The sequence below is a fragment of the Hemiscyllium ocellatum genome, chromosome 21 (assembly GCF_020745735.1).
Source record: "Hemiscyllium ocellatum isolate sHemOce1 chromosome 21, sHemOce1.pat.X.cur, whole genome shotgun sequence".
In the NCBI taxonomy this organism is placed as follows: domain Eukaryota; kingdom Metazoa; phylum Chordata; class Chondrichthyes; order Orectolobiformes; family Hemiscylliidae; genus Hemiscyllium; species Hemiscyllium ocellatum.
Window position 1 is genome coordinate 26193634 of NC_083421.1, and position 23151 is coordinate 26216784.

Sequence of the window (23151 nt, forward strand, 5' to 3'; positions counted from 1 at the left end):
CATTTAAAAATATTAGCAAAAGAATTCAAAGGATGAACTAAAGGAATGAGTTAAGGATAGCACAAAATACCAGAGATTGGTAACGTTATTACACATAAGGATCAAATAACTATTCAAAATGAAGATGAGATAAACAATTTAACTCCTTGATAGAGCCCTGTATTCACAAGTCAAAACAAAATGGGTGATTTGATGGCAATAATTTATATGTAAATTCTATACTGAAAATGTGTTGCTGGTTAAAGCACAGCAGGTTAGGCAGCATCCAAGGAACAGGAAATTCGACGTTTCGGGCCAGAGCCCTTCATCAGGAATGAGGAGAATGTGCCAGGCAGGCTAAGATAAAAGGTAGGGAGGAGGGACTTGCAACAAGCTGTCTCTCCTGACATCACAGAAAGATTCCGATTATGCCGGCAGAAAGTCTTGTGTAAGTGCATTTTGTGAAACACTCTGCCCCCCGCCCCCCCCCTCACTAAAAACATGGTGTGCCCAAATAATGGCAATAAATATGAGTGAACAGGACAGAATCCTACCATTAGCGCTACTGGCAGAGGAGCTGCACATGTGTATTTGATATGTGCGTACAGCGAGCATTTCAAGGTGTCAGCAGACATTCTGTATGTAATAAGGATATGTAAAACATGGCTCCATACAGAACATGGTTGGAAATTGAATATTTCAGGCTCTGGAGGAAACACAGAGGAGAGTGAAACACTGTGGAGGTTCTGATGAAGTGTCATCTAGACTTGAAACATTAGTTTGCTTTCTCTCCATGGATGCTGCCTGACCCATTGTGATTTCCAGCATATTTTGTTTTCAACACAGTATCTGCTCCCAAACTGTGGAGGCTAGCATTATTAAAATGTTCATTTAAAAATGTCACAGAAGGAAAAGATATAGAGCAACTGTATTAGTTAAAAATAAAATAATAGCAGAGACATAAAAGGATGTAATTTGTGGTGTGATAGATAAGGAATACAAATGAATTGATTTAAGAGATAACAGTAGATTGGTCACCTTAAAAAGAATACAGGTTGTTCTGCTATGACCTGCGCTTTGTCAGTGCAAATTGGCTATAAAGTGATTGACAAATTGTGGACATTGTTTGGATAACGCGAGCTTTCTACTGAACAGGTATAGCTATTTTATATTCGTGATCTTCTACCACACGATTTTCTATAGCAGTTTTCCATAGTGTGATTTTTGATAGTGTGAGGTTGCAGAGGAACACAACAGAATGACCTGTATGTGTAGAATACCAAACGGCAGCAAGGAACAGACAGAAGGAATAAGGCAAAATGAAGAGCATAGTAGCAGGCACTGAATAATTTCCTGGGAGTGTTCAACTTGTCCAGGTAAATAGGTAGGAAGAAATAGTGAAAAAGTAAGAAGGTGTACTTTCATCTTCAATATGTAAGAATTACAAGAGAATTGTGACAGTTGATGAACCAGATAGATAGGAAATGTAAGAGTAGGGGGTCATCTCAGTAACTGCAATCACAAAAGTGTTATGTTCAGGATTAAGATTGCGAAAGACATTTGCAGGACAAAAAACCAAGGTAATAGATTGTAAATGTAACAGTCATTGCCTGTGGAAAAGAGGACAGAGCCAAAGCAGGCAAATTGTGAGCAAAATGTAGTGAAGGAATAACAACCTGGGATATTTCAAGGGATAATCTATGTTGTTGTATTTAGAATGCTTAGGATTGTCTCAGCTTCTGTGGATAGACTTTTTCAGAGCTGTTAAATTATGAGCAGAGTTCTCCAAGCAGGTTTTTGGGGTGTGGATTATCAGGAAGTCACCTCAATGAGAAGTAAGATCTTAACAAAAAATATTCTTTTCAGTGTTCAAGCAATGAAGCATCAGCCAGGGAGGGAATGGCCCCAAGGAAGAGCTGCATGATTGAGTTAACAAAACACGGCAGGGATTTACACTCGATTGGCTGCTCCAATTGCTTTTTTAATGCAGTAATTCTGCCATTTAAGTAATGTGTGTGGATTTAGGGATATGGAAAATGAATATGAAAGAGATCAGCTCATAATCCCATCTAGTTATTGGTGCAACTCACATGACCATCACTACACTGAGTTCTGACTGAGACTAAAAGGGAAGGAAATGCATTAAATTCAGTACGAGCTCCTTAAAATTCTACTTACCAAGAGACTAGCCCCTTTTACTGGAAACGTTCTGTTCCCTTGAAAATGTCACTTGCTCTTGTGTAAAAGACATATATTCTGTATTAAACAGATGTCTTGGCAGATTACTCCATTGGGATAATAGCTTTAGACTAAGTGGTCTGGATGAACTGTAGGGAAATCAAACACTTTTATACATGAAATCCTTTCAGATTGTACAGACTGATGATGCAAGGATGATATGTGCTAAATTATTCTTTGTGCTTGGGGGAATAAGGCTTTCAATGAAGAAATGGTGCCATGGGAGAAGTAATAAGTCTCTGGAGCTATGTGCAGGGTAGTCGTTTCATCAGTGATCAGATGCACTTCCCTCTTAATTTTCATAACCATTGTTAGAAGCCCACTATGGGATTCTGGTCTTATTCTGCACAGTTTATCAATGAATTTCAAGGGAATGAACCTGCACTTCCACGGCACCAGAGTTCTGAGAATGTAAAGCCAAAATGTGCAATCCTTACTTTTCTAATGGCTTTATTCTTACCTGGGCAATTAGGGATGGGCAGTAAATGCTGGCCTAGCCAGTGACAGCCATGCTCTGTGAATGAATTTTTTTAAGAACTTAGGAATCAGGGGCTTTGTACACAAGAAAGTACTGTAAGTGGCAACTTGTAAACTTTTCACTGTACTCATTGGACAATGAAAGTAATTCTAGTTTTACATACCTGTCTAGCTTCAACACAGAGATTTTCAGTCTATGTATCTACTACTTAGTTGCCCCCCAAAAATTGGACAGATTATTCCATTATGTGCTCAGTGCTACCTATTTATTTGGGCTGATGGCTGGTTATTTTGCAGGATGTTCGCATTTCATGTGACCATTTATGGGAGCGTGATTGTCATGCAGTGATTAAATGATCCTCAGTTAGTCACATGGGAAAGGTAACATCACATGTTTGTCATGCCGACCTAACCTATCGTCCAATTGTCTTGCAGAGGAAACTCGTGGGATAGAGGAGGAACCGAGCCACTTGCCCCTAGTCGTGTGCATTGACAAGCTGACCAAAGTCTACAAGACTGGGAAGAAGCTGGCTTTGAACAAGCTAAGCCTCAACTTACATGAGAATCAGGTGGTGTCATTTCTGGGACACAACGGTGCTGGCAAAACCACAACGATGTGAGTTCCAGGCTTGAGAAAAGGCTTTCATTATTTCCCCAATAGGGCAGTTACTCATTGGCCAAAACAATGCAGTGGCGGAAACTTTGAGCCAAACTTGTGCGAGGAGTCATTCAAAATGAATAAACATCAGGTTGGAAAGAGTGGTTGAGAGAACATTGTAGTAAAACGTTGCTGTGCTCCCTGTGGTGTCTTTTGGAAATGCATCTGAAGTGGTTGAATGGATGTTGGGGTTCCTGGTGGTTTCTAATCAATGTGGCGCTGTTAGACTAAGAATAGATTTGTTAAAAGTCAAATGAAAACAAGCAAAGAGAACACGCAGAGATATTCGCGTTGAACTGCTTGATGCATTGTTTTTTCCAGGTCTATTTTGACCGGACTGTTTCCGCCCACCGCTGGCTCAGCCACAATTTACGGACATGACATTCGAACAGAAATGGACGAAATCCGGAAAAACCTGGGCATGTGCCCTCAGCACAACGTTCTGTTTGACAAACTGACAGTAGAGGAACATCTCTGGTTTTACTCTCGCCTAAAGGGGATGGCTGAGGATGAGATTCGCAAAGAAATGGACAAGTAAGCTTTACTGATTTTGTTTTGACTGAGATGGGGGTGTGCATTGCTTTTCTCTACGTTCGCAATCACACAGCCTCACAACATCAAATTTAATTGTTTTACCTAGTTCAGGATGTGGCCGGTTTTCTCTGCTTTAAACTTGAAATAAAAAAGATGCATAAACTATGTTTCTTTTCATGAGACTGAAATTGTCATTTGGTAGCACAGAACATGCACATTACTCGAAAATGACAGTGTCTAATGGCACCCACAACTGTGCGTGTGCTAACCCAAAAATGCCAAAAAAATCCTAATTCCAGACACTTTGCTTCATCAAGTAAGATTTCCAGGAGTTAAGGCAGTGATGGAGGGTGGACCCATGAGGAGCGAAGTACAGGAGGCTCCCTCTGGTAAGACTGAGGTGATTTGACCTGTAGAGACGAGTAGCCGAGGGCACAGCCTCAGAGAGGAAGGACAACCCTTTAGAACTGAAATGATGAGAGTGGTGAATCTGTCAAACTCATTGCCACAGAGGGATATGGAGGTCAAGTCACTGAGTGTTATTAACGGGGTGGCACAGTGGCTCAGTGGTTAGCACTGTTGCCTCACAGCACCAGGGACCCGGGTTCAATTCTAACTTTGGGTGACTGTGTGGCGTTTGCACATTCTCCCCCTGTCTGTATGGGTTTCCTCCGAGTGTTCTGGTTTCCTCCCACGATCCAAAGACCTAGAGGTTAGGTGAATTGGCAATGCCAAATTGTCCATAGTGTTAGGTGCATTTGTCAGGGGTAAATGTTGGGTAGGGTAATGGGTCCGGCTGGGTTACTCTTCAGAGGGTTTGTTGGGCCGAAGGGCCTGTTTCCAAACTGTAGGGATTCTATTCCTAATCCTACTTAATACAGATCGACGCCGAATGGTCTACTTCTATCTTATATGCTTTGGCTTGTATCTCTTCTTGCCTTAGACCCAACCCCACCCCATTCCTGTTCATGATCCCCTCATGCTTCTTCCCCCCCCCCCCCGCCCTCCCCCCAGTATTCCCTGGTGTCCTTATCCCCCTCTGAACTCTCCCGTTCACAGCCTCGTCCTATTTAAATACCTGACCCTGAACCCATTCTGATGCATGTGTGAATTTGAAGCAGTGCATAGCGCACGTGCACAGGTGTCAGCAAACACAGCCCTCGGAAATATCAATACATTTAGTTGATGCTTTTTGTCTTGCATTCATCAGGGCAATTGACAAGAATACCAATGTAAAGGGAAAGTAACGTATACTGTACAAGAGGAAAATGCTGATTGTTTGGAAAGCAGACCCTAGGTAGTCCAGCTGTTCCAATGAAGAATCCACTTGAATGTAGCACCTGGAAGATGTACACCCACAGTGCATCTTTCAATGCAACAAAATGGGCTTCAGCCATTCCCTAGTCTGTTCTCAGGATACTGCCTCAGTTAATCGGAGCCAACTTGCCTGATTGAAGCAAAGCTTAACTGTTAACTGTCAGTCATCACCTAACTGGACATTCTCCATGGAAATGCCTCAACCAATCAGAGGCCACTTGCCAACCAGTCAGCACCACCTCCTGCAGTATGAATATTATTTTCCCTTTGCGTTGGCATTTGTTTTGAATTTTACAGATGGGTACTAGACATAAAGCTTTCAGAAAATTTTTTTTTCCCAGCAATAAGCAGAAAATGATTGAAAAAAATTCTATTTTACAGTCAATTAATGGAGATGAAAAACTTGTTAATGCACTTTTTTTGTCATATAAAAGTAGAATTGTTTACCCTTTAAATAGTCCAAAACACAGAGACACACACACAGAGACATACACACACGTGCGCACGCGAGCGGTAAGAAAGAAAATAATAGATTTCTCATTGCTTTGGGATAAATCCATTGTAGCCAATAAATCTTTGTATTTGAAGGCAAAAATGATGAAGGTTGAAATATTCAGGTGGCTGTTGGTCTAAAACTGGCATTTGCAGATGGTATCATGAAACACAAGTTGTCTTTAGTTCTGTTCAGCTCCTCAGCCACGCATTCATCTGCCTTATCCTCCTATTCCCACTCTCATTAGCATGTGACACCAGGAGTAATCTGGATATTATGACCGAGGGCATCCTTTTTAACCTCCTACTTTTGTTTATTCTCCCTGTAGAACCTTGTCCCTTTCTCTTCCTGGGTCATTGGTGCCAAATTGTACAAGAACTTTCTGTTGGTCACTCTCCCCTATGAAAATATTCTGCACCCTCGCTGAGACATGCTTGACCCTGGGAGGCAACAAACCATTCTGATGTCTGGCTGCCTGCCTGTGCCCCTGAGTAGAGAGCAGTCAGAGTAATGAGAGTAGAGATAGGAGGATAGGGCAGATGAATGCATGGCTGCTGGTTTTTGGATCATTAAGATCTCTTCTAGGGTAGAAGTGACCTGTAAAAGAAGGACGGATTTCACCTGAACTGGAAGGCGGCCAATATCCTAGTGAGGAGATTTGCTTGGGAAGCTTCAAACGAGTGGGGTAGGGTGGGGGTTGGGGGGAACCCAAAGAGATAGTGAGAAAAGAGTTAATCTGAACCCTGGTAGAGTAGAGAAGAGGAGCAAGTTAAATAGTCAAGAACAAGGTAATGAATAAGGTCAGACTAATAAGGTAAACTGCATTTATTTCAAAGCAACAGGCCTGACAAATAAGGCAGATGAACTCAGGGCATGGCTGGGAGCATGACAACTTAATGTTCCAGGTCACAGATGCTACAGGAAGAATAGAAAGAGAGAAGTGTATGGAATGAACCGCCAGAGGAATTGATGGAGGCTGGTACAATTTCAGCATTTAAAAGGCAGCTGGATGGGTGTATGAATAGGATGGGTTGCGAGGGATATGAGCCAAGTGCTGGCAAATGGGACTAGATGAGGTTGGGATATCTGGTCAGCATGGACAACTTGGACTGAAGGGTCTGTTTTTGTGCTTACATCTCCATGACTTTGAGTGACGTTTTTGGTTAGGGAGAACATTATGGCTGTATTTTAGGGAGCATATCCCTGGCAGAATGTCCAGTGAAGTTATGTAAGTGAAACTGAGAAATAGGAAAGGGGCAATCACCCTGTTTGGATTGTACTGTGGGTCGGGTCAAAGTGAGGATGCAGATGCTGGAGATCAGAATCGGAAGATATGGTATTGGAAAAGCACAGCTGGTCAGGCAGCATCTGAGGAGCGGGAGAGATGACATTTCGGGCATAAGCCTTTCATCAGGAATGTTGGAGTGTGGGGGGAGAAGGGGACTGAGAGATAAATAGGAGGGTGAGAGTGGGAGTTTGGGAGGTGAAGGTAGCTGGGAAGGTGACGGGTAGATCCCAGCTACCTGCCTTCACAGTTATCTCGCACCCCTACCCCAACTCCCTTTCCCACCCTCCTATTAATCTCTCAGCCCCCTCGCATCCCTCCCCCGCCACACTCCTAATGAAGGGCTTATGCCGGAAACATCAACTCTCCTGCTCCTCGGATGCTGCCTGACCTGCTGTGCTTTTCCAGCACAACACTTTTTGATTTGTAATGTAGCCCCCCCCCCCCCCCAATAGTTAGCATGAAATTGAGAAGCAAATATGTAAGGAGATCTCCGATATCTGTAAAAATAATAGGGTTGTACTGGTAGGGTATTTTAACTTGCCAAAGGGCTTGGATGGAGAGTGATTTGTTAAGTTGCTGGATGTACCTAATAGAGAAGGAGCAAAACTCAACCTTCTCTTTGGAAATAAGGCAGGGCAAGTGACTGACATGTCAGTAGGGGTGCATTTTGGGGCCAGTGACCACAACTGTATTAAAATAGTTATGAAAAAGGATAGACCCAATCTAAAAGTTACAGTTCTAATTTGGAGAATTGGCAATTTTGACAGCTTTAGGCAAGAATGTTGATTGGGTGAGACTATTCGCAGGTAAAGGGATGGGTGGAAAATGGAAAGTCATTGAAAACGAGATAACCAGAGTCAAGTGACGTATGTTCACAGTGTAAAAAGTGAGGTCTGCAGATGCTGGAGATCAGAGCTGAAAATGTGTTGCTGGTTAAAGCACAGCAGGTTAGGCAGCATCCAAGGAACAGGAAATTCGACGTTTTGGGCCAGAGCCCTTCATCAGGAAGGGCTTTAACCAGCAACACATTTTCAGTATGTTCACAGTGCAAAGGTCTAGGCTGGGAGATGTAGGAAATGCTGGATGACTACAGAAATTGAAATTCTGGTCAAGAAAAAGGAGGCATATGTCAAGTTTTGACAGCTGGGATGGAGTGAATCCCTAGAGGAGTATAAAAGCAGTAGGAATATATTTAAGAGGGAAATCAGGAGGGCAAGAAGGGGCATGAAATGTCATTGACAAAGAGGGTTAAGGAGAATCTAAAGAGAATCAACAAAAATATTAAGGGATAAAGAATAACTAGGGAGAGAATAGGGCTTCTTAAAGATCAATAAGGCCATCTATCTGAGGAACCAAAGGAGATTGATGAGATACTAACCAAGTATTTCACACCAGTATTTACTGTGGAGAAGGGCACAAAAGCTAAAGAATTTGGGGAAATAAATAGTGATATTTTGAAAAATACTCATATTATAGAAGAGGCGATGCTGGATGTCGTAAAACAAATTAAGATGGATAAATCCCTGGGACCTGGACAGGTGTATCTATGAACTTTGTAGAAAGCTAGGAAAAAGATTGCTGGGCTCCTGTCTGAGATATTTGTGTCAGTGATACCTGCAGAACACTGGAGTTTGGCTAACGTGGTGCCACTATTTAAGAAAGATTGTAAGGAAAAGCCAGGGAACTGTAGACTGGTGAGTCTGATATCGATGGTGCACAAATTGTTGGAGGGAATCCTGAGGGACAGGATTTACATATATTTGGAAAGGCAAGGACTTAATTGGGATATTCACCAACAATTTGTGTGTGTGAAGTCATGTCTCACTTACTTGACTGAGTTTTTTTTTTAAGAAATGACAAAGAAAGTTGATAAGAGCAGAGTGGTAGCCCTTGTCTATGTGAACTGCAGGCAAGGTGTTTGACAAGATTCTACCTGGTAGACTGATTAGCAAGGTTAGATCACATGGAATCCAGGGAGAGCTATCCAATTAGATAGAAGACTAATTTGAAGCTAAGAGACAGGGTGGTGGTAGAAGATTGCTGGTCTCAGGCCTCCAGTTCAAAAAACAATGTGCTGTAATGGTCAGTGCTAAGTCCACATCTTTTTGTCATTTATATAAATGAATTGGATGTGAATATAGCAGGTGTGGTTAGTAAATTTGCAGAGGACACCAAAATTGGAGGTGTAGTGGACAGCAAAGAAGGTCTTCCAAGAGTAAAACAGGATCTTGATCAGATGGGCCAATGAGTCAAGGAGTGGCAGACAGAGTTTAATTCAGACAAATTTGAGGTATTACATTTTGGTAAGGGAAATCAAGGCAAGATGTACACACTTAATGGTAGAGCCCTGGGGAGTGTTCTTGAACAAAGGGCCCTAGGGATGTAGATTCGTAGTTCCCTGAAAGTACATTCAGAGGTAGGCAGGGCGTTGAAGTAAATGTTTGGCACACTGCTCGAAATGTCAGCTCTCCTGCTCCTCAGATGCTACCTGATTGGCTGTATTTTTCCAGCGCCACACTTTTTGGCTCTGATCTCCAGCATCTACAGTCCTCACTTGCTCCAAGTTTGGCACACTTCCCCAGTGCATTGAGCATACGAGTTGGGAGGTGCTGTCGTGTCTGTACAGGACACTGGTTAGACCACTTTTAGAATACTGCACTCAATTCTGGTCTCCCTGCAATTAGAAAGATATTGTTAAATTTGAAATGATTCAGAAAAGGTTTACAAGGATGTTGCCAGGATGGGAGGTTTGAGCTATTGGGAGAGGTTGAATAGGGTGGGGCTGTTTTCCCTGGAATTCCGGAGGCTGAGGGGTGACCTTTGGGAGATTTATAAAATCACGAGGGACTTGGATAGAGTGAATAGCCAAGGTCTTTCTCCCAAAACTAGAGGGCTTGGGTTTAAGGTGAGAGAGAAATATTTAATAGTAATGTGAGGGGGAACTTTTTTCATGCCGAGGGTGGTGCATGTATGGAACGAGCTGCCAGAGGAAGTAGTCAAGGCTGGTTCACTCATAGAGTGATCTGCATTTCTAACACTGATAGCAGTAGTCACTATATTTTCTCCTCTGACTGAATGTTACTCTTTGACGTGCACCGTATCTGAAACGTAATTTTCTCCCACACCCCCCCCCCCAACCCATTATTTCCAATTGATGTCAGTTTTAATTTTGTGTCACCTCATTCTCATTTGCTGACGTGCACTTTGTGTTTCCACTCCTGAAGTTGATAACGTGAAGGTTAAAAGAGAGTTTGGTTCACAGTTGTACTTTGTTTTACCCACTCTTTGTTCCTTGCTTAGAATGATCGAAGACTTGGAACTCTCCAATAAGCGACATTCTCTGGTGCAGACACTGTCTGGCGGAATGAAACGCAAACTATCTGTTGCCATTGCATTTGTTGGGGGATCCAAAGCCGTTATTTTGGATGAACCCACAGCTGGGGTTGACCCGTACGCTCGGCGAGCGATCTGGGACCTAATCCTGAAGTACAAACAAGGTGAGTAAGTGCTTTATGCTTGTGAACTGAATAGGTCATGTCTGGTTATGATCTGTGTAAGAGCCAAACTGAATGGCAGCAAACTGGAAAGTCATTAGCAAGACAGAAAATAACTTGAGGAAACCAAATCTCGTTTAATTTGGTATGATGCACAGTATTCCCAATGAACAGCAATGGAGGAGGGTGCGCCCCAGTACGCCAATATTTGCATATTCCTTGGTACACCAATACTGCATTAAGCCCTAATACACCAATAGTCTAGGAGACAGTAAGGACTGCAAACGCTGGATGCCAGAGTCAGTAGATGTGAAGCTGGAAAAGCACAGCAGGTCACACAGCATCCGAGGAGGAGGAAAGTCCGTGTTTCAGGTTAAAATGCTTTCTCGGTCCTGATGAAGGGATTGGCCCAGAACATTGACTTTCCTGCTCCTCAGTTGCTGTCTGACTTGCTCTGCTCTTCCAGCTTCACATCTATTGACACCAATATTCTTCTTTAGCACCGGCAAGATAATGGGTAGACTTGAAGGCGAGAATGGCGAGCAGTCCCGGCCTGGGGGCAGACGTCAGTCTGTGCCCACAGGATGATGAATAAGGTGCACTTTGCCCAAACCTAGCTACGGCCAGCAGGGGTTTGGCTGAGCTGGAGAGCGCGTGGTGAGGCTGGCTGGGAGAACATTGGAATAATCGAATCAAGAGACAATGAAGCTATTGATAATAGTTCCAGCAGCTCAGTGTGCAAGTGTTACCGTATGCCACAGTATATCAATATTGCTGCAGATGATGCAACTTTTCATTTGTCAGTACTTGATTTGGTTTGGTTTGGCTTATTATTGTCACATATACCAAGATACAGTGAAAGGTATTGTTCTGCTTGCGATCCAGACGAGTCATAACTTACACAAGCACACCAAGGTGATAGAACAGAATGCAGAATATAGTGTTACAGCTACAGAGAAGGTGCAGAGAAAGTTCAACTCTAATATATGAGAGATCTGTTCATAAGTCTGATTACAGAGGGGAAGAAGCTGTTCTTGAAACTGTTGGTATTTTTGTACTTTCTGCCCGGTGGAAGAGAGTATAACCGGGGCGGAAGGAGTCGTTGATTAAGTTGGCTGCTTTCCTGAGCCAGGTGGAGTCAACCGAAGGAAGGCTTATTTTCATGTTGGACTGGGCTGCATTCACAACCCTGTGTAATTTCTTGCCATCTTGGGCAGAGCAGTTGCCATACCAAGCTGTGATGAATCCGAATAGGATGCTTTCTACAGTGCATCTATAAAAATGGGTAAGAGTCACTGTGGACATGCTGAATGTCCTTAACCTTCTGAGGAAGTAGAAGTGTCGGTGTCCCTTCTTGACTGTAGTGTTGATGTGGATGTATTGAATTTCTCAAAAGTGTTTGGGTGGTGCTGCATTTGTCACTGGCCAGGTTAGTGAGAATGTAAAGGGATCCCCTGAAAACAGGAAAAACTGACCTTGGTGGGGGGAGAAAAAATTCCAAGCAGAACCCTCAAAAGAAAAATAATTTTGTGCTCTGGTGTGAATTTATCATTTCTCATAATTGCAGGCCGGACGATCCTTCTGTCCACACATTACATGGATGAAGCTGATCTTCTGGGAGATCGCATTGCAATAATCTCACATGGGAAGTTGAAGTGCTGCGGGTCACCTCTGTTCCTCAAAAGCACCTATGGGGACGGCTACAAGCTGACAGTGGTGAAAAAACAGCCCGACTCTCAAACTAGCCCAGGTATGTGACTGAATTCCTCACATATATATGATCCAAGCCTGCGAGTGAAGGATGAAGTTAGAGACATGTCCTTTTCTTGATGTAGGTTTATTCACAAAATGCAATACTTTGCTTCCTGCTGATTAAGCCAGTGTCCAAGCAGGCTCTCTTTATACTGATATGAAATGACCGACTAAAACTCAACAAAGTTCACTAGTGTAATAGCCCATTAAAGGGATACGGACTTACTTCATTTTTCAGGAGTCCATTTAAGCATGTTATCATCGAATCAATAAATTTACCGCAAGTGGAGGCCAGTCAGTGGCTTTGGTGCGAAAGTTTGAGGCTGGACAGGCTGGAGTGTAGGGGTTGGGGGCTGACCTGATAGGTGTTTATAAAATAACAAGGCGTATAGATAAGGTGAATGGCAGGAGTCTTTTCCATAAGTTGGGGGATTTCAAGACTAGTTTTAAGGTGAAAGGAAAAAGATTTTAAGAAGACGTGAAGAACAATTTCTTGTGAACTTCCAGAGGAAGTGGTGGATGTGGGTACAGTTACAAAGTTAAAAAGAAATTTAGTCAAACATATGAATAAGAAATGTTTAAAGAAATATGAGCCAGTTGCAGGCATGTGGGATTATGATTGGCTTGAACTAATTGGACCAAAGGGTCTGTTTCCGTGCTGTATGACTGTAATTGTAACTTTACTCTGCCTTTCGTTGTAGTCCTACACATTGTTTCTATTGAAATGATCATCTACTGTTCCCTTTAATGCCTCAGTTGAACTCATGTCCACCATACTTCTAGGCAGCACATTCCAAATTCTACTTACTTGCTGCATGAACTACACTTTCTCTCCATTTCACATTTGATGGTTATGCAAAGCACTTTACAAATTGTGCCCTCTTTCTCAAGCAGGAACAGTTTCTCCCCCATGCCCCGTATGCCACCATTCTTTGACTCGCGTCCTGATCACCAATTCCATAAATACTTAATTTACCCCTACCATCCCTCAAAAACTAGAGTTGGCCTGTATATGAGGTAGATTAAAAAAAAACAAAGATTTTTTTTATTGTCTACAAGTTAAAATACAGCTATAATTATTATCGACCTTGTGAGATGTGGGAAGTAACACATAAACCAAGGTATCAACATTACATCCTCCATGTTGGGGCCTCAAATTCCAATGAGCATCATAGATACATTTTATGTCATTTCCTGTATGATCTGATTAGTGCTATTTTAAAGCACCACTCCCACTCTCTCCCTATGCCTGACCTTTGATCTGTGGCCTCTTTTCTCCTTGCTGACTGTCTAACCTTGGGTCTCTTCCCCGTCTCAGACACTCCAACCCATGCACTCTTCCCTTTCTCCGACTTCTGACTACCCCCCCTTAATTTCACTCTCCCACTTGTCGCCCAAATCTAAGCATTTGGCTAAGCACTTAAAAGTGCTGTAATGGTGAATTTTTAACTTTCTATTAATTTTTTTACTTTATACCCAAGATGTTGTAACTTGGTACATTTGTACCCAAGAAGGTACCAGGAATGGTGACTCGGTACACTTTTCACTGTACTCTTATCCCCGTACTTGAGTACACATGACAATGAAATCTAATTCTAATTCTCTCTGTCCCCCCGGACCACCCTCTCACTGCTTACCTGTCTGGAACCTATGTTCCCAGTGTTGCAGAAGAGCTGAACTGTTCCTGTCAATGTTTTTATTTTAAATACAACTTTCAAAGCTTCTCTTCACTAAACAGCAAGGATTCTCGAGGGGAAAGTGGTGAGTTGCAGCATTTCGAAGAAATGGTTTTAACGTTGTAGGAACTTAGCAATGCAATGTCTTTCAACTTCCAGATTATAATGATCTAATTTTTAATTTCTGATCAGGAAGGTTCGATAGAACCTTAGAGGAGAAAGTGAGGTCTGCAGATGCTGGAGATCAGAGCTGAAAATGTGTTGCTGGAAAAGCGCAGCAGGTCAGGCAGCATCCAAGGAGCAGGAAATTCGACGTTTCGGGCATAAGTCCTTCAGGAAGCCCGAAACGTCGAATTTCCTATTCCTTGGATGCTGCCTGACCTGCTGCGCTTTTCCAGCAACACATTTTCAGCTCTATAGAACCTTACTCCAGTTTTGAACATTGATGCACCTGAAATCATGAACACAATCCAGTAACAACATGATGTCCACAAGATTTGTAATGTATTAGATGTTTGTTCTCCACTTTATATCTTTTAGATTCAGGCCAAGATCTCAGCCCTTCCTCTGGCTCTTCCTGTTTGGAGACCAAAGTCAGCCAGTTTATAAAGAAGTATGTCGTGTCCACCATCCTTGTCTCGGACACCAACACGGAGATTTCTTACATCCTACCATCAGAAGCTGTGAAGAAAGGATGCTTTGAAAGGCTTTTCCAGGTGATGATGACTCCTGGAATATGCTCCACCTTATCATTGTTCCTGTAGTTGTCATTGTAGAGAACACTTGGTCTATGTACTTTCCTGAACTGGCACTTACTCCATGGGGACAGGAATTTTCCAGGCCATTTGCTTTGCCTTACCCCATTTTTAAAAATTCATACATGGAATGAATGCATCACTGGTGAGACCAGCATTTGTTGACAACTCTTAATTGCTGCTGAGCTGTTATCTTGGGTACAAGTGAGTGGCTTGCTGGGTCATTCCACAAAGTAAGAAAGAGGCAACCACACTGCAAAGAAGTTTGTGAGAAGATTTGTAGCTCGGGTGCTCGTTGTTGTGGTTCTGTTCGACGAGCTGGGAATTTGTGTTGCAGGCATTTCGTCCCCTATCTAGGTGACATCCTTAGTGCTTGGGAGCCTCCGTGAAGCACTTCTGTGTTGTTTCCTCCGGCATTTATAGTGGTTTGTCTCTGCCGCTTCTGGTTGTCAGTTCCAGCTGTCCGCTGCAGTGGCTAGTATTTTGGGTCCAGGTTGACATGTTTGTTGATAGAATCAGTGGAGGAGTGCCATGCCTCTAGGAATTCCCTGGCTGTTCTCTGTTTGGCTTGTCCTATAATAGCAGTGTTGTCCCAGTCAAACTCATGTTGCTTGTCATCTACGTGTGTTTGGCTACTAAGGATAGCTGGTCGTGTCGTTTCGTGGCTAGTTGGTGTTCATGGATGCGGATCATTGGCTGTCTTCCTGTTTGTCCTATGTAGTGTTTTGTGCAGTCCTTGCATGGGATTTTGTACACTGCGTTGGTTTTGCTCGTGCTGGGTATCGGGTCCTTTGTCCTGGTGAGTTGTTGTCTGAGAGTGGCTGTTGGTTTGTGTGCTGTTTTGAGAGTCCTAGTGGTCGCAGTAGTCTGGCTGTCAGTTCAGAAATGTTCTTGATGTATGGTAGTGTGGCTAGTCCTTTGGGTTGTGGCATGTCCTCGTTCTGTTGTCTTTCCCTTAGGCATCTGTTGATGAAATTACGTAGGTATCTGTTTTTGGCGAATACATTGTTTAGGTGTTCTTCTTCCTCTTTGCAGTTCAGTTGTGCTGCAGTGTGTTGTGGCCCTTTTGACCAGTGTCTTGATGCAACTTTTGTGTGTGTTGGGGTGGTTGCTTTCATAGTTCAGGACTTGGTCTCTGTGTGTGTGGCTTTCCTGTATACCTTTGTGGTGAATTCTCTGTTCGGTGTTCTCTGTACCATTACGTCTAGGAATGGGAGCTGGTTGTCCTTTTCTTCCTCTCTAGTGAATCGGATTCCTGTGAGTGTGGCATTGATGATCCGGTGTGTGTTTTCTATTTCTGTGTTTTTATTCTATCAACAAGCACATCGACCTGGACCCAATATAACGGCCACTGCAGCAGACAGCTGGAACTGACAACTGGAAGCAGCAGAGACAAACCACTATAAATGCCAGAGGAAACAATGCAGAAGCGCTTCACAGGAAGCTCCCAAGCACTGAGGATGTCACCTAGACAGGGGATGAAATGTCTGCAACACAAATTCCCAGCTCAGCAAACAGAACCACAACAAACACTGCTAAGAGTTTAGAGTCAGAGGAACATTGGTGCGGTAATAGCTCTTCAGCTCTTTGACCAACTCCATCATTCAACAAAATAATAATACATGTGGCTGTGATCTCAGCTCTCTGTATGCCGTAATCCTTAGCTCCCTTGGTCTATCAACCATCTGTCCAAACCGGCCTTGATTCAACCTAAAGATCCAGCCTCCTTTATCTTCTGGGGACAAGAAACAGTGACACTCAGAGAAACAATAATCCTCTTCATCTCTGGATTAAAAGGGAAACCTTTTATATAAAACGGTTGTTCCTAGTTACAGTCTCTTCGACATTTTTTGGATTCCACCCAATCAAAATTTTGATATGTTCCAATAAGATCACCTCTCAATCTCCTAAGAGGATATTTTTAATTTTCCGTATAACCTAAGCCCTTTGTCCCAGGAATGACTCATCTTTTGTTTCCAAAACAATTTAGCCTTTTTTTTCAAATAGGACCAAAACTGTACACAGTGCCCCGAATGTTGGAGGGATATGGGCCAGGAGCAAGTAGGTAGGAATATCTCAGTTTCGGATTACGTTCAGCATAGACTGGTTGGACCAAAGAGTCTGTTTCCGTACTGTATGACTCTCTGTGGTCTCACGAATGCCCTGTTTGGCTGCAATGCAAACCTTCTGTGTTCTTCTTTTCCTACAATAAACTACATCATGGTGAGGACAGCAGATACCCTTCTCTAAAGGATTGTTACCTATATATGTGTACTGTCTACAAGGTACAGTGCAGAAATTCACCTCAAAGCACCTTCCAAACCCACCACCACTTCCATCTAGAAAGATGAAGGCAACAAATACATGGGATCATCATCACCTTCAGATTTCCCTCCAAGCCATTCACCATCCTGATTTAGAAATATATTGCCATTCTTGCACTGTTGCTGGGTCAAAATCTGGAATTCCCTCCCTAATGACATTGTTGTAAGCCTACAGCAGATGGATTGCAGTTGCTCAAGAAGGCAGCTTACCCCCACCTTCTCAATGGCAAGTAGGGATGGACAATAAATGCTGGCCAGCCCATGATGGCCACATCCCACAAATGAATTTTTTTTAAAAAGATGAGTTTTTACAACAGTTTGGTAGACTCATGGCCATGACTGCTGACATTTTTTTTAAAAAATTCCAAACATCTTAAATCAATTGAATTTAAAATTTTCCACAGCCATGGCAGAATTTTAACTTCAAAATATCTCAGTCATCTAAGATATGGCAATACAAATCTAGTAATATAACACCCATTTGGACTTGATGTTGGCTACAGGTCACTATTTAAATAGACTGTTAGCTGTGGTCACTGCTCAATGGATATTGCAATGTACTGTTCAAATAGACTCTGTTTGCTGCCATGCACTGTAGTGTCTCTGTGATCTGTTGCAGTAATACTAAACTCATGTGTCATTCTGGACTTCTCCATCTGTTGGAACTTGAATCTAATTTTTATCAGTACAAACTTGAGTCACCTAAGAACATCAGTTGAACAAGATATAAAGTGGTCACATACTAAATCAAAGATCAATAGGCTGGAGGGCAAATCTAACAGAACTAATATAATTGCCTTGTGTTCCTTCCATTTTGTTCATTGATGTGCTCCAGTAGCACATCATGTTGAAGAGATGAGGTCAGCCATACACTGATGATATCTTGTTTAAATATTCTGATACAGTGGACTTCTCTGGACCTGTATGGGATGTTACCTCTTGTATCTCAGCAGCACTATTATTTTAGAACAAGATGGCTGACTAAAATTGAAATGATGGTTTACCTTGTTAGGCCCTGGATCTGAACCTGGAGGAACTGAATTTGACTAGTTTTGGTTTGATGGACACCACGCTGGAGGAGGTGTTTCTGAAGGTTTCTGAAGAAGACCAGTCATTGGAGAACAGTGACATAGGTAAATATGAAAGAACAAATGTGAAACATTTTTCATTGATTGATGTATTACATTTAATCTCTTTCTGGTAATAACAGTTGCATGGCACACGTTGAAGCAAAAATAATTGCAAGTAGCCAGATGACTTCCAAATTGAATCTACAAGAACCACTTCCACTTATCGATCATCTTCCCTTAAGAAAAATGTTCCAAGGTGCTATGCAGGGGGCAGTCCTGCCTTGACCATATATAAGACCAGCTTTAATTTTGTTTTAATCCTGTATACTTTCTCCTTGCCTCCATCATCTTGATGATGGTGACATCGGTGTTAACTTGTTCGCAGTTAGCCTGAGGTTTTGCCAGACAGAGAGAAAATGCTCTGAGAGTCCCCAGTCTAAGTGACCCGTCCCAGAAATGCCCCTGCCATTTTTGCAAGGAGAAGGAGGAAACAGGAGTAGGTTATGTTTTTCACATCCATGGTTCATTGGCAGCTGCATGTGTTAAAAGTGCAGCTGCATTCAGTCAATTCAGTTCTAATATTTGAGAGCGGGAAGTCTAAAACACGTGTATATTTTAGACCTAGCAGGGGAAGGTCTAAACATGCCCAAGTTCTTCAGAGAAGTCAAAAAGTTTTTTGGAGAGGTAAGGTACTCTTTTGAATATTGCCCTAGGATTCCTTTTGGGTGAGATTATCATAGAATCCCTACACTGAGTTTGCACTGAGTCTCCAAAGAGCATCCTACCCAGACCTGAACCCCCAATCCCATAACCCCACACTCCCCATGGCTAATCTACCTAACCTGCACATCCTTGGACACTACAGGGCAATTTAGCATGGCCAATCCACCCAACCTGCATGTCTTTAGACTGTGGGAGGAAACTAGAGCACCAGTGGAAACCCACACAGACACAGGGAGAATTTGCAAACTCCACTCAAAAGGTCACCCAATATTAGATTCGAACCATTTCCCTGACACTGACAGTCTAGTCACTGTGCCCATATGCCTTCCTTTATATACCCTTTAAGATGATTAAAAGTCAACATAATTCTGCATAAAATGTACAGAAACTCATTGGAGTTGGGTATCAGAGGAATGAATTATTTGTTCTGAGACTTGACTGTTGTACCACACATAACTCTAGGTTTGAAGGTTGCAAGTGCTAAGTCCACACCAGAGACATAGGCGCAGAATCTAAGCTGGGAGTTCAATAATAGGGAATGCTACGTTGTGAGCAGCACTGTCTTTCAGATGAAAGGTTGCATGTGTCCTTACTAGCGCACACAAAAATTGTGAAGAGAAACAGGGATCATTTTCTTTGTGTTTGGTACATTTATCCCTCACTTTAAAAGTTGTTACCTGGCCACTCCCCTTACCACTGTTTGAGAGGCCTTAATGAGCGCAATTGTGACCTTGTGTCACTATGACCCAAGAATAGTTGATCCCCTCTTGCACACCACCCCCTCAAAAAATGGCAATAAGTCACGAAAACAAGATTAAATCATAATAAAGCTACATATCAAGTGAAAATATTTGTCTCAAAAAATACAAGGTTTCTCTTTGTTTCTTGAAGATGACAAAGATTCAGGGAAAGAAGTCTTGCAGACACCACATACGGAGAATAAAAATGGTCGCCTCAAAGACACCCATCCACAAGAAGGTACAAACAATCTGAAAGTGAACATGAGCAATTTGGTCACCTGTGCAAGGCTAAGCCAATCTCAGTCCTCTGTGCACTCCTCCTCTTCTGTTGGTTCTGTCCGAGGTGATGAAATGGGTGGTTATTCCGAATTCTACGGAGACTACGCGCCGCTGTTTGATAACCTGAATGATGCAGACAACCTCAGTTTACAAGGTATGGCAAAAGCCAACGTTGAGACCAGAACCATGTTTTCTATATTTAAAGAGGTAGGAATTGGTCGAGGGGGAGAAGGGGCATCAGTGTGCGTAGTTCACCGTATGGATTGAATAGTTAACTGTTTCATTGTTTCATTTCTGATTACAGTGCACCATATTTTTTTGTAGAATTGTTGAAATCAGGGCCACATGATTGGTGAACTTAATCCATTTTTGGTTTTCTGATTGTGAAGAGTACCTCTACCAAATGGTCCATTGCTCAGAGTGGCCAGTGCATGAAATGGCTCCAGTTAGATAGTGTACCCAGCTCTTTGGCATCACCATCAGCTCGAGGAATGGACAACAGCAATCCCATATTCTGGGGATAAATAAAAGGTTAACATGCTGGCAGTGAAGGATTGAGCATATCATTTTAACCCATAAATGCATTTGCATACATTTGAATGCACTATTTTTGGCTTAGGGAAAATGTAACCCTCAGAGGAGTTGGGAGTAATTCATTTTTTTAAAAAAAAAATTCCCCTGTCAAAGAGTTGAAGAAGAACAAGCTCACAGACCTTTGCTATGGAAAGATATTATGTTGAATCACCCAGGAAACAAAATGTGGATAGATTCAGAATCTCATGCCATTGATGTTGGTTGCCTCATATTTCCATATGGATTTTGCAGGTTAATGTATTTTTTAGTTGGCGGTCATACAAACGTATAAATCAGGAGAAGGCCATTCAGCCCCTTAGATTGCACTATTCAATAAGTTCATGACTGATCTGAGTGTAACCTCAAATCCATATTCCTGCCTACCCTGATAACCTTTCACTCCTATACATCACAAGAATCTATCTACTGCAGCCATAAAAATATTCAAGGGCTCAGCTTCCACACCTGTACACAAGGTAGTTCCAAAGACAAAAGACGCTCTGAGAAGACGTTTTGCCTCGCCTCGGTGTTAAGTGGATGATGCCTGATTTTTAAACAGTAGTCCCTTGTTCTAGGTTCTCCCATAAGCGGAATCGTCCCCTCCATATCTATCCTCCATATCAGGATCCTTTAGCGTCTTATGATTAGTTTAGATTCCCTACAGTGTGGAAACAGGCCTCTCGGCCCAGCAAGTCCACACTGACCCTCCAAAGAGTAACCCACCAGACCCATTTCCCCGACATTTACCCCTGACTAATGGACCTAAACTATGGGCAATTTAGCATGGCCAATTCGCCTGACCTGCACATTTGTGCATTGTGGGAGGAAACCAGAGCACCCTGAGGAAACCCACACAAACACAGGGAGAATATGCAAACTCCACACAGGCCCAAGGCAGGAATCGAACCTGGGTCCCTGGCGCTGTGAGGCAGCAGTGCTAATCGCTGAGCCACCGTGCCACCGCCTTATGTTTCAATCAAGTCACCTTTTACTAAAGTCGACTCTGACTTTTCCAAACTCCAGTGGATACAAGTCCAGCTGGCCAGTCTTCCCTCATAAGGCAACCTACCCATTCCAGATATTTATTTGGCCAACCTTTTCTGAACTGCCTCCAAAGTTATTGCAGCTGGCCTCAAATAGGGTGATCAATACTATGCACAAAATAGCTTCCGGAATCCTCTGAGGTTCGATGTGACTGCCCTATGTCTAACTGATGCATTACGAATAGCTTGCTCTGCCATTTAATATGATCGTGACTGATGAGTTTATGATTCCAATTCCAGTTCCCATGACCCCGATAACCTTTATTTCCCATACCTAGCAAGAAGCTATCCATCTCTCCCTTAAAAACTTTCAATGAACCCACCTTCATCGCCTTGCAGATTAGAGAGTTCCATACTTGCACACTCTTATGAGGGAAAAAAAAATCTTCTGTTCCTTATTGAAAAAACTGCCACCTAGTTCTAGAAGAGACTGCTGAATAATAGTACTGCTGTCAATATTACAGTCTCCTGCGTGGTGAGGATGGAGGCTAATTTGCTGCCTTTTGAGTTATTTTGCAGTTCTGCTTTACATAATCTGACAGCACAGAAGGAGGTCATTGTGCCTGTTCCAACCCCGTGACAGAACCAACCAATTAGCCACACTCCACTGCTGTATTCCCTTGGCCCAGCAATCTCTCTTCATCTTCAAGCAGATATCCTATCTAATTGTTTTGGATGTTTCCTCATCCGTAACCTGTCAGAAATGGCCAATATTTTCATCAGAGTCTGTCGGTGAACCACTCAGAATAACCTTTGGGCAGCCTGGCGTGGGACAACTTGCTAAATGAGCCCACTCTCCTTGTTAACACCAACAACAGTACAACTAAATTTTGGGGACCTTTCCTACAATTTTACTCATTTCCTGCACCTCACATATGAATGGAATAAGTGATACAGTAGTGAAATGTAATGAAGTGGTCACAGTTAAAATTGGCTTCAATTATATTGAAGTGCTTTTTTTCCAATAAAACCAGTGCCTACACTGGAGGATAGCCTTCTGTTCAATTCAGAAATCCATTATACTGTGTGGCCTGTTGGCTTTCTATTCTTGGCAGTGCTCTGCATCAGAGTTGGCATCTGCATGCAAAATGTTACACTGTGTAATTATTGCCTCATTATGTTTATAAAAGCCCATTCTGTGGAGATTGACAGCACAAAATTTCCAGCAAGTGGAACACTGATTTTACCATTCCAGTTTCATTACCTTTTCTGTTTTGGCTGCAGAAATGTATTTTTATTCTGATTCCCTTCAGGTGATGACATTTAAGCATTTTAAATGAGTCATTAGTAAATGTTGAGACTGATAGCATTTAGGAAGGAAATTTTCTCAATCAGCATTGTGTCAACACGGAGTTGGGTGTAAACTCACTACTGTGTTTCATTAAAGGGGTAATCTCACAATGGTAATGCAACCATGTTTCTAAACCAACATGGTTCAGAGCCGAAAAGCCAATGCAGATTTCTGAGGAAGGGAGTGATCGGTAGGCAGAACTTAGTGTGGTGCGATTAGATACAAACTGCAGAATTCTGGAGAAGTTCTGAGACCATGGACGTTGCGAAGGCCTTTGAAAGCCAGTGAAGGTAATGTTTGAATCAACAAACTCAAATCAAAGAATTTCAGCAGTAAAAGGAGTGGACATTCATTGGCATTCGTACAGAATTTTGAAGCTGTAAAAGTACGAGGATTGATCAATAGTCACGTTCAGCTATGAGCTCCGGATAGATTCCCAGCATGTTG

At 42.5% G+C, this 23151-nt stretch overlaps 1 protein-coding gene across 2 annotated transcripts in view; it reads left to right on the top strand.

Annotated features, from left to right (window-relative positions):
• The window catches only part of abca2 (ATP-binding cassette, sub-family A (ABC1), member 2), a 541802-nt gene that overhangs the window by 395521 nt on the left and 123130 nt on the right, over positions 1 to 23151 (top strand). The window contains exons 21-27 of one of the 2 annotated variants that reach the window (XM_060841298.1): positions 3130 to 3310; positions 3674 to 3886; positions 10285 to 10481; positions 12046 to 12228; positions 14447 to 14622; positions 17998 to 18118; positions 19670 to 19951. In XM_060841298.1, the coding sequence (XP_060697281.1) occupies positions 3130 to 3310; positions 3674 to 3886; positions 10285 to 10481; positions 12046 to 12228; positions 14447 to 14622; positions 17998 to 18118; positions 19670 to 19951 (1353 nt within the window). The remainder of the gene's footprint in view (positions 1 to 3129; positions 3311 to 3673; positions 3887 to 10284; positions 10482 to 12045; positions 12229 to 14446; positions 14623 to 17997; positions 18119 to 19669; positions 19952 to 23151) is intronic. The other variant, XM_060841299.1, reaches the window with a different exon arrangement.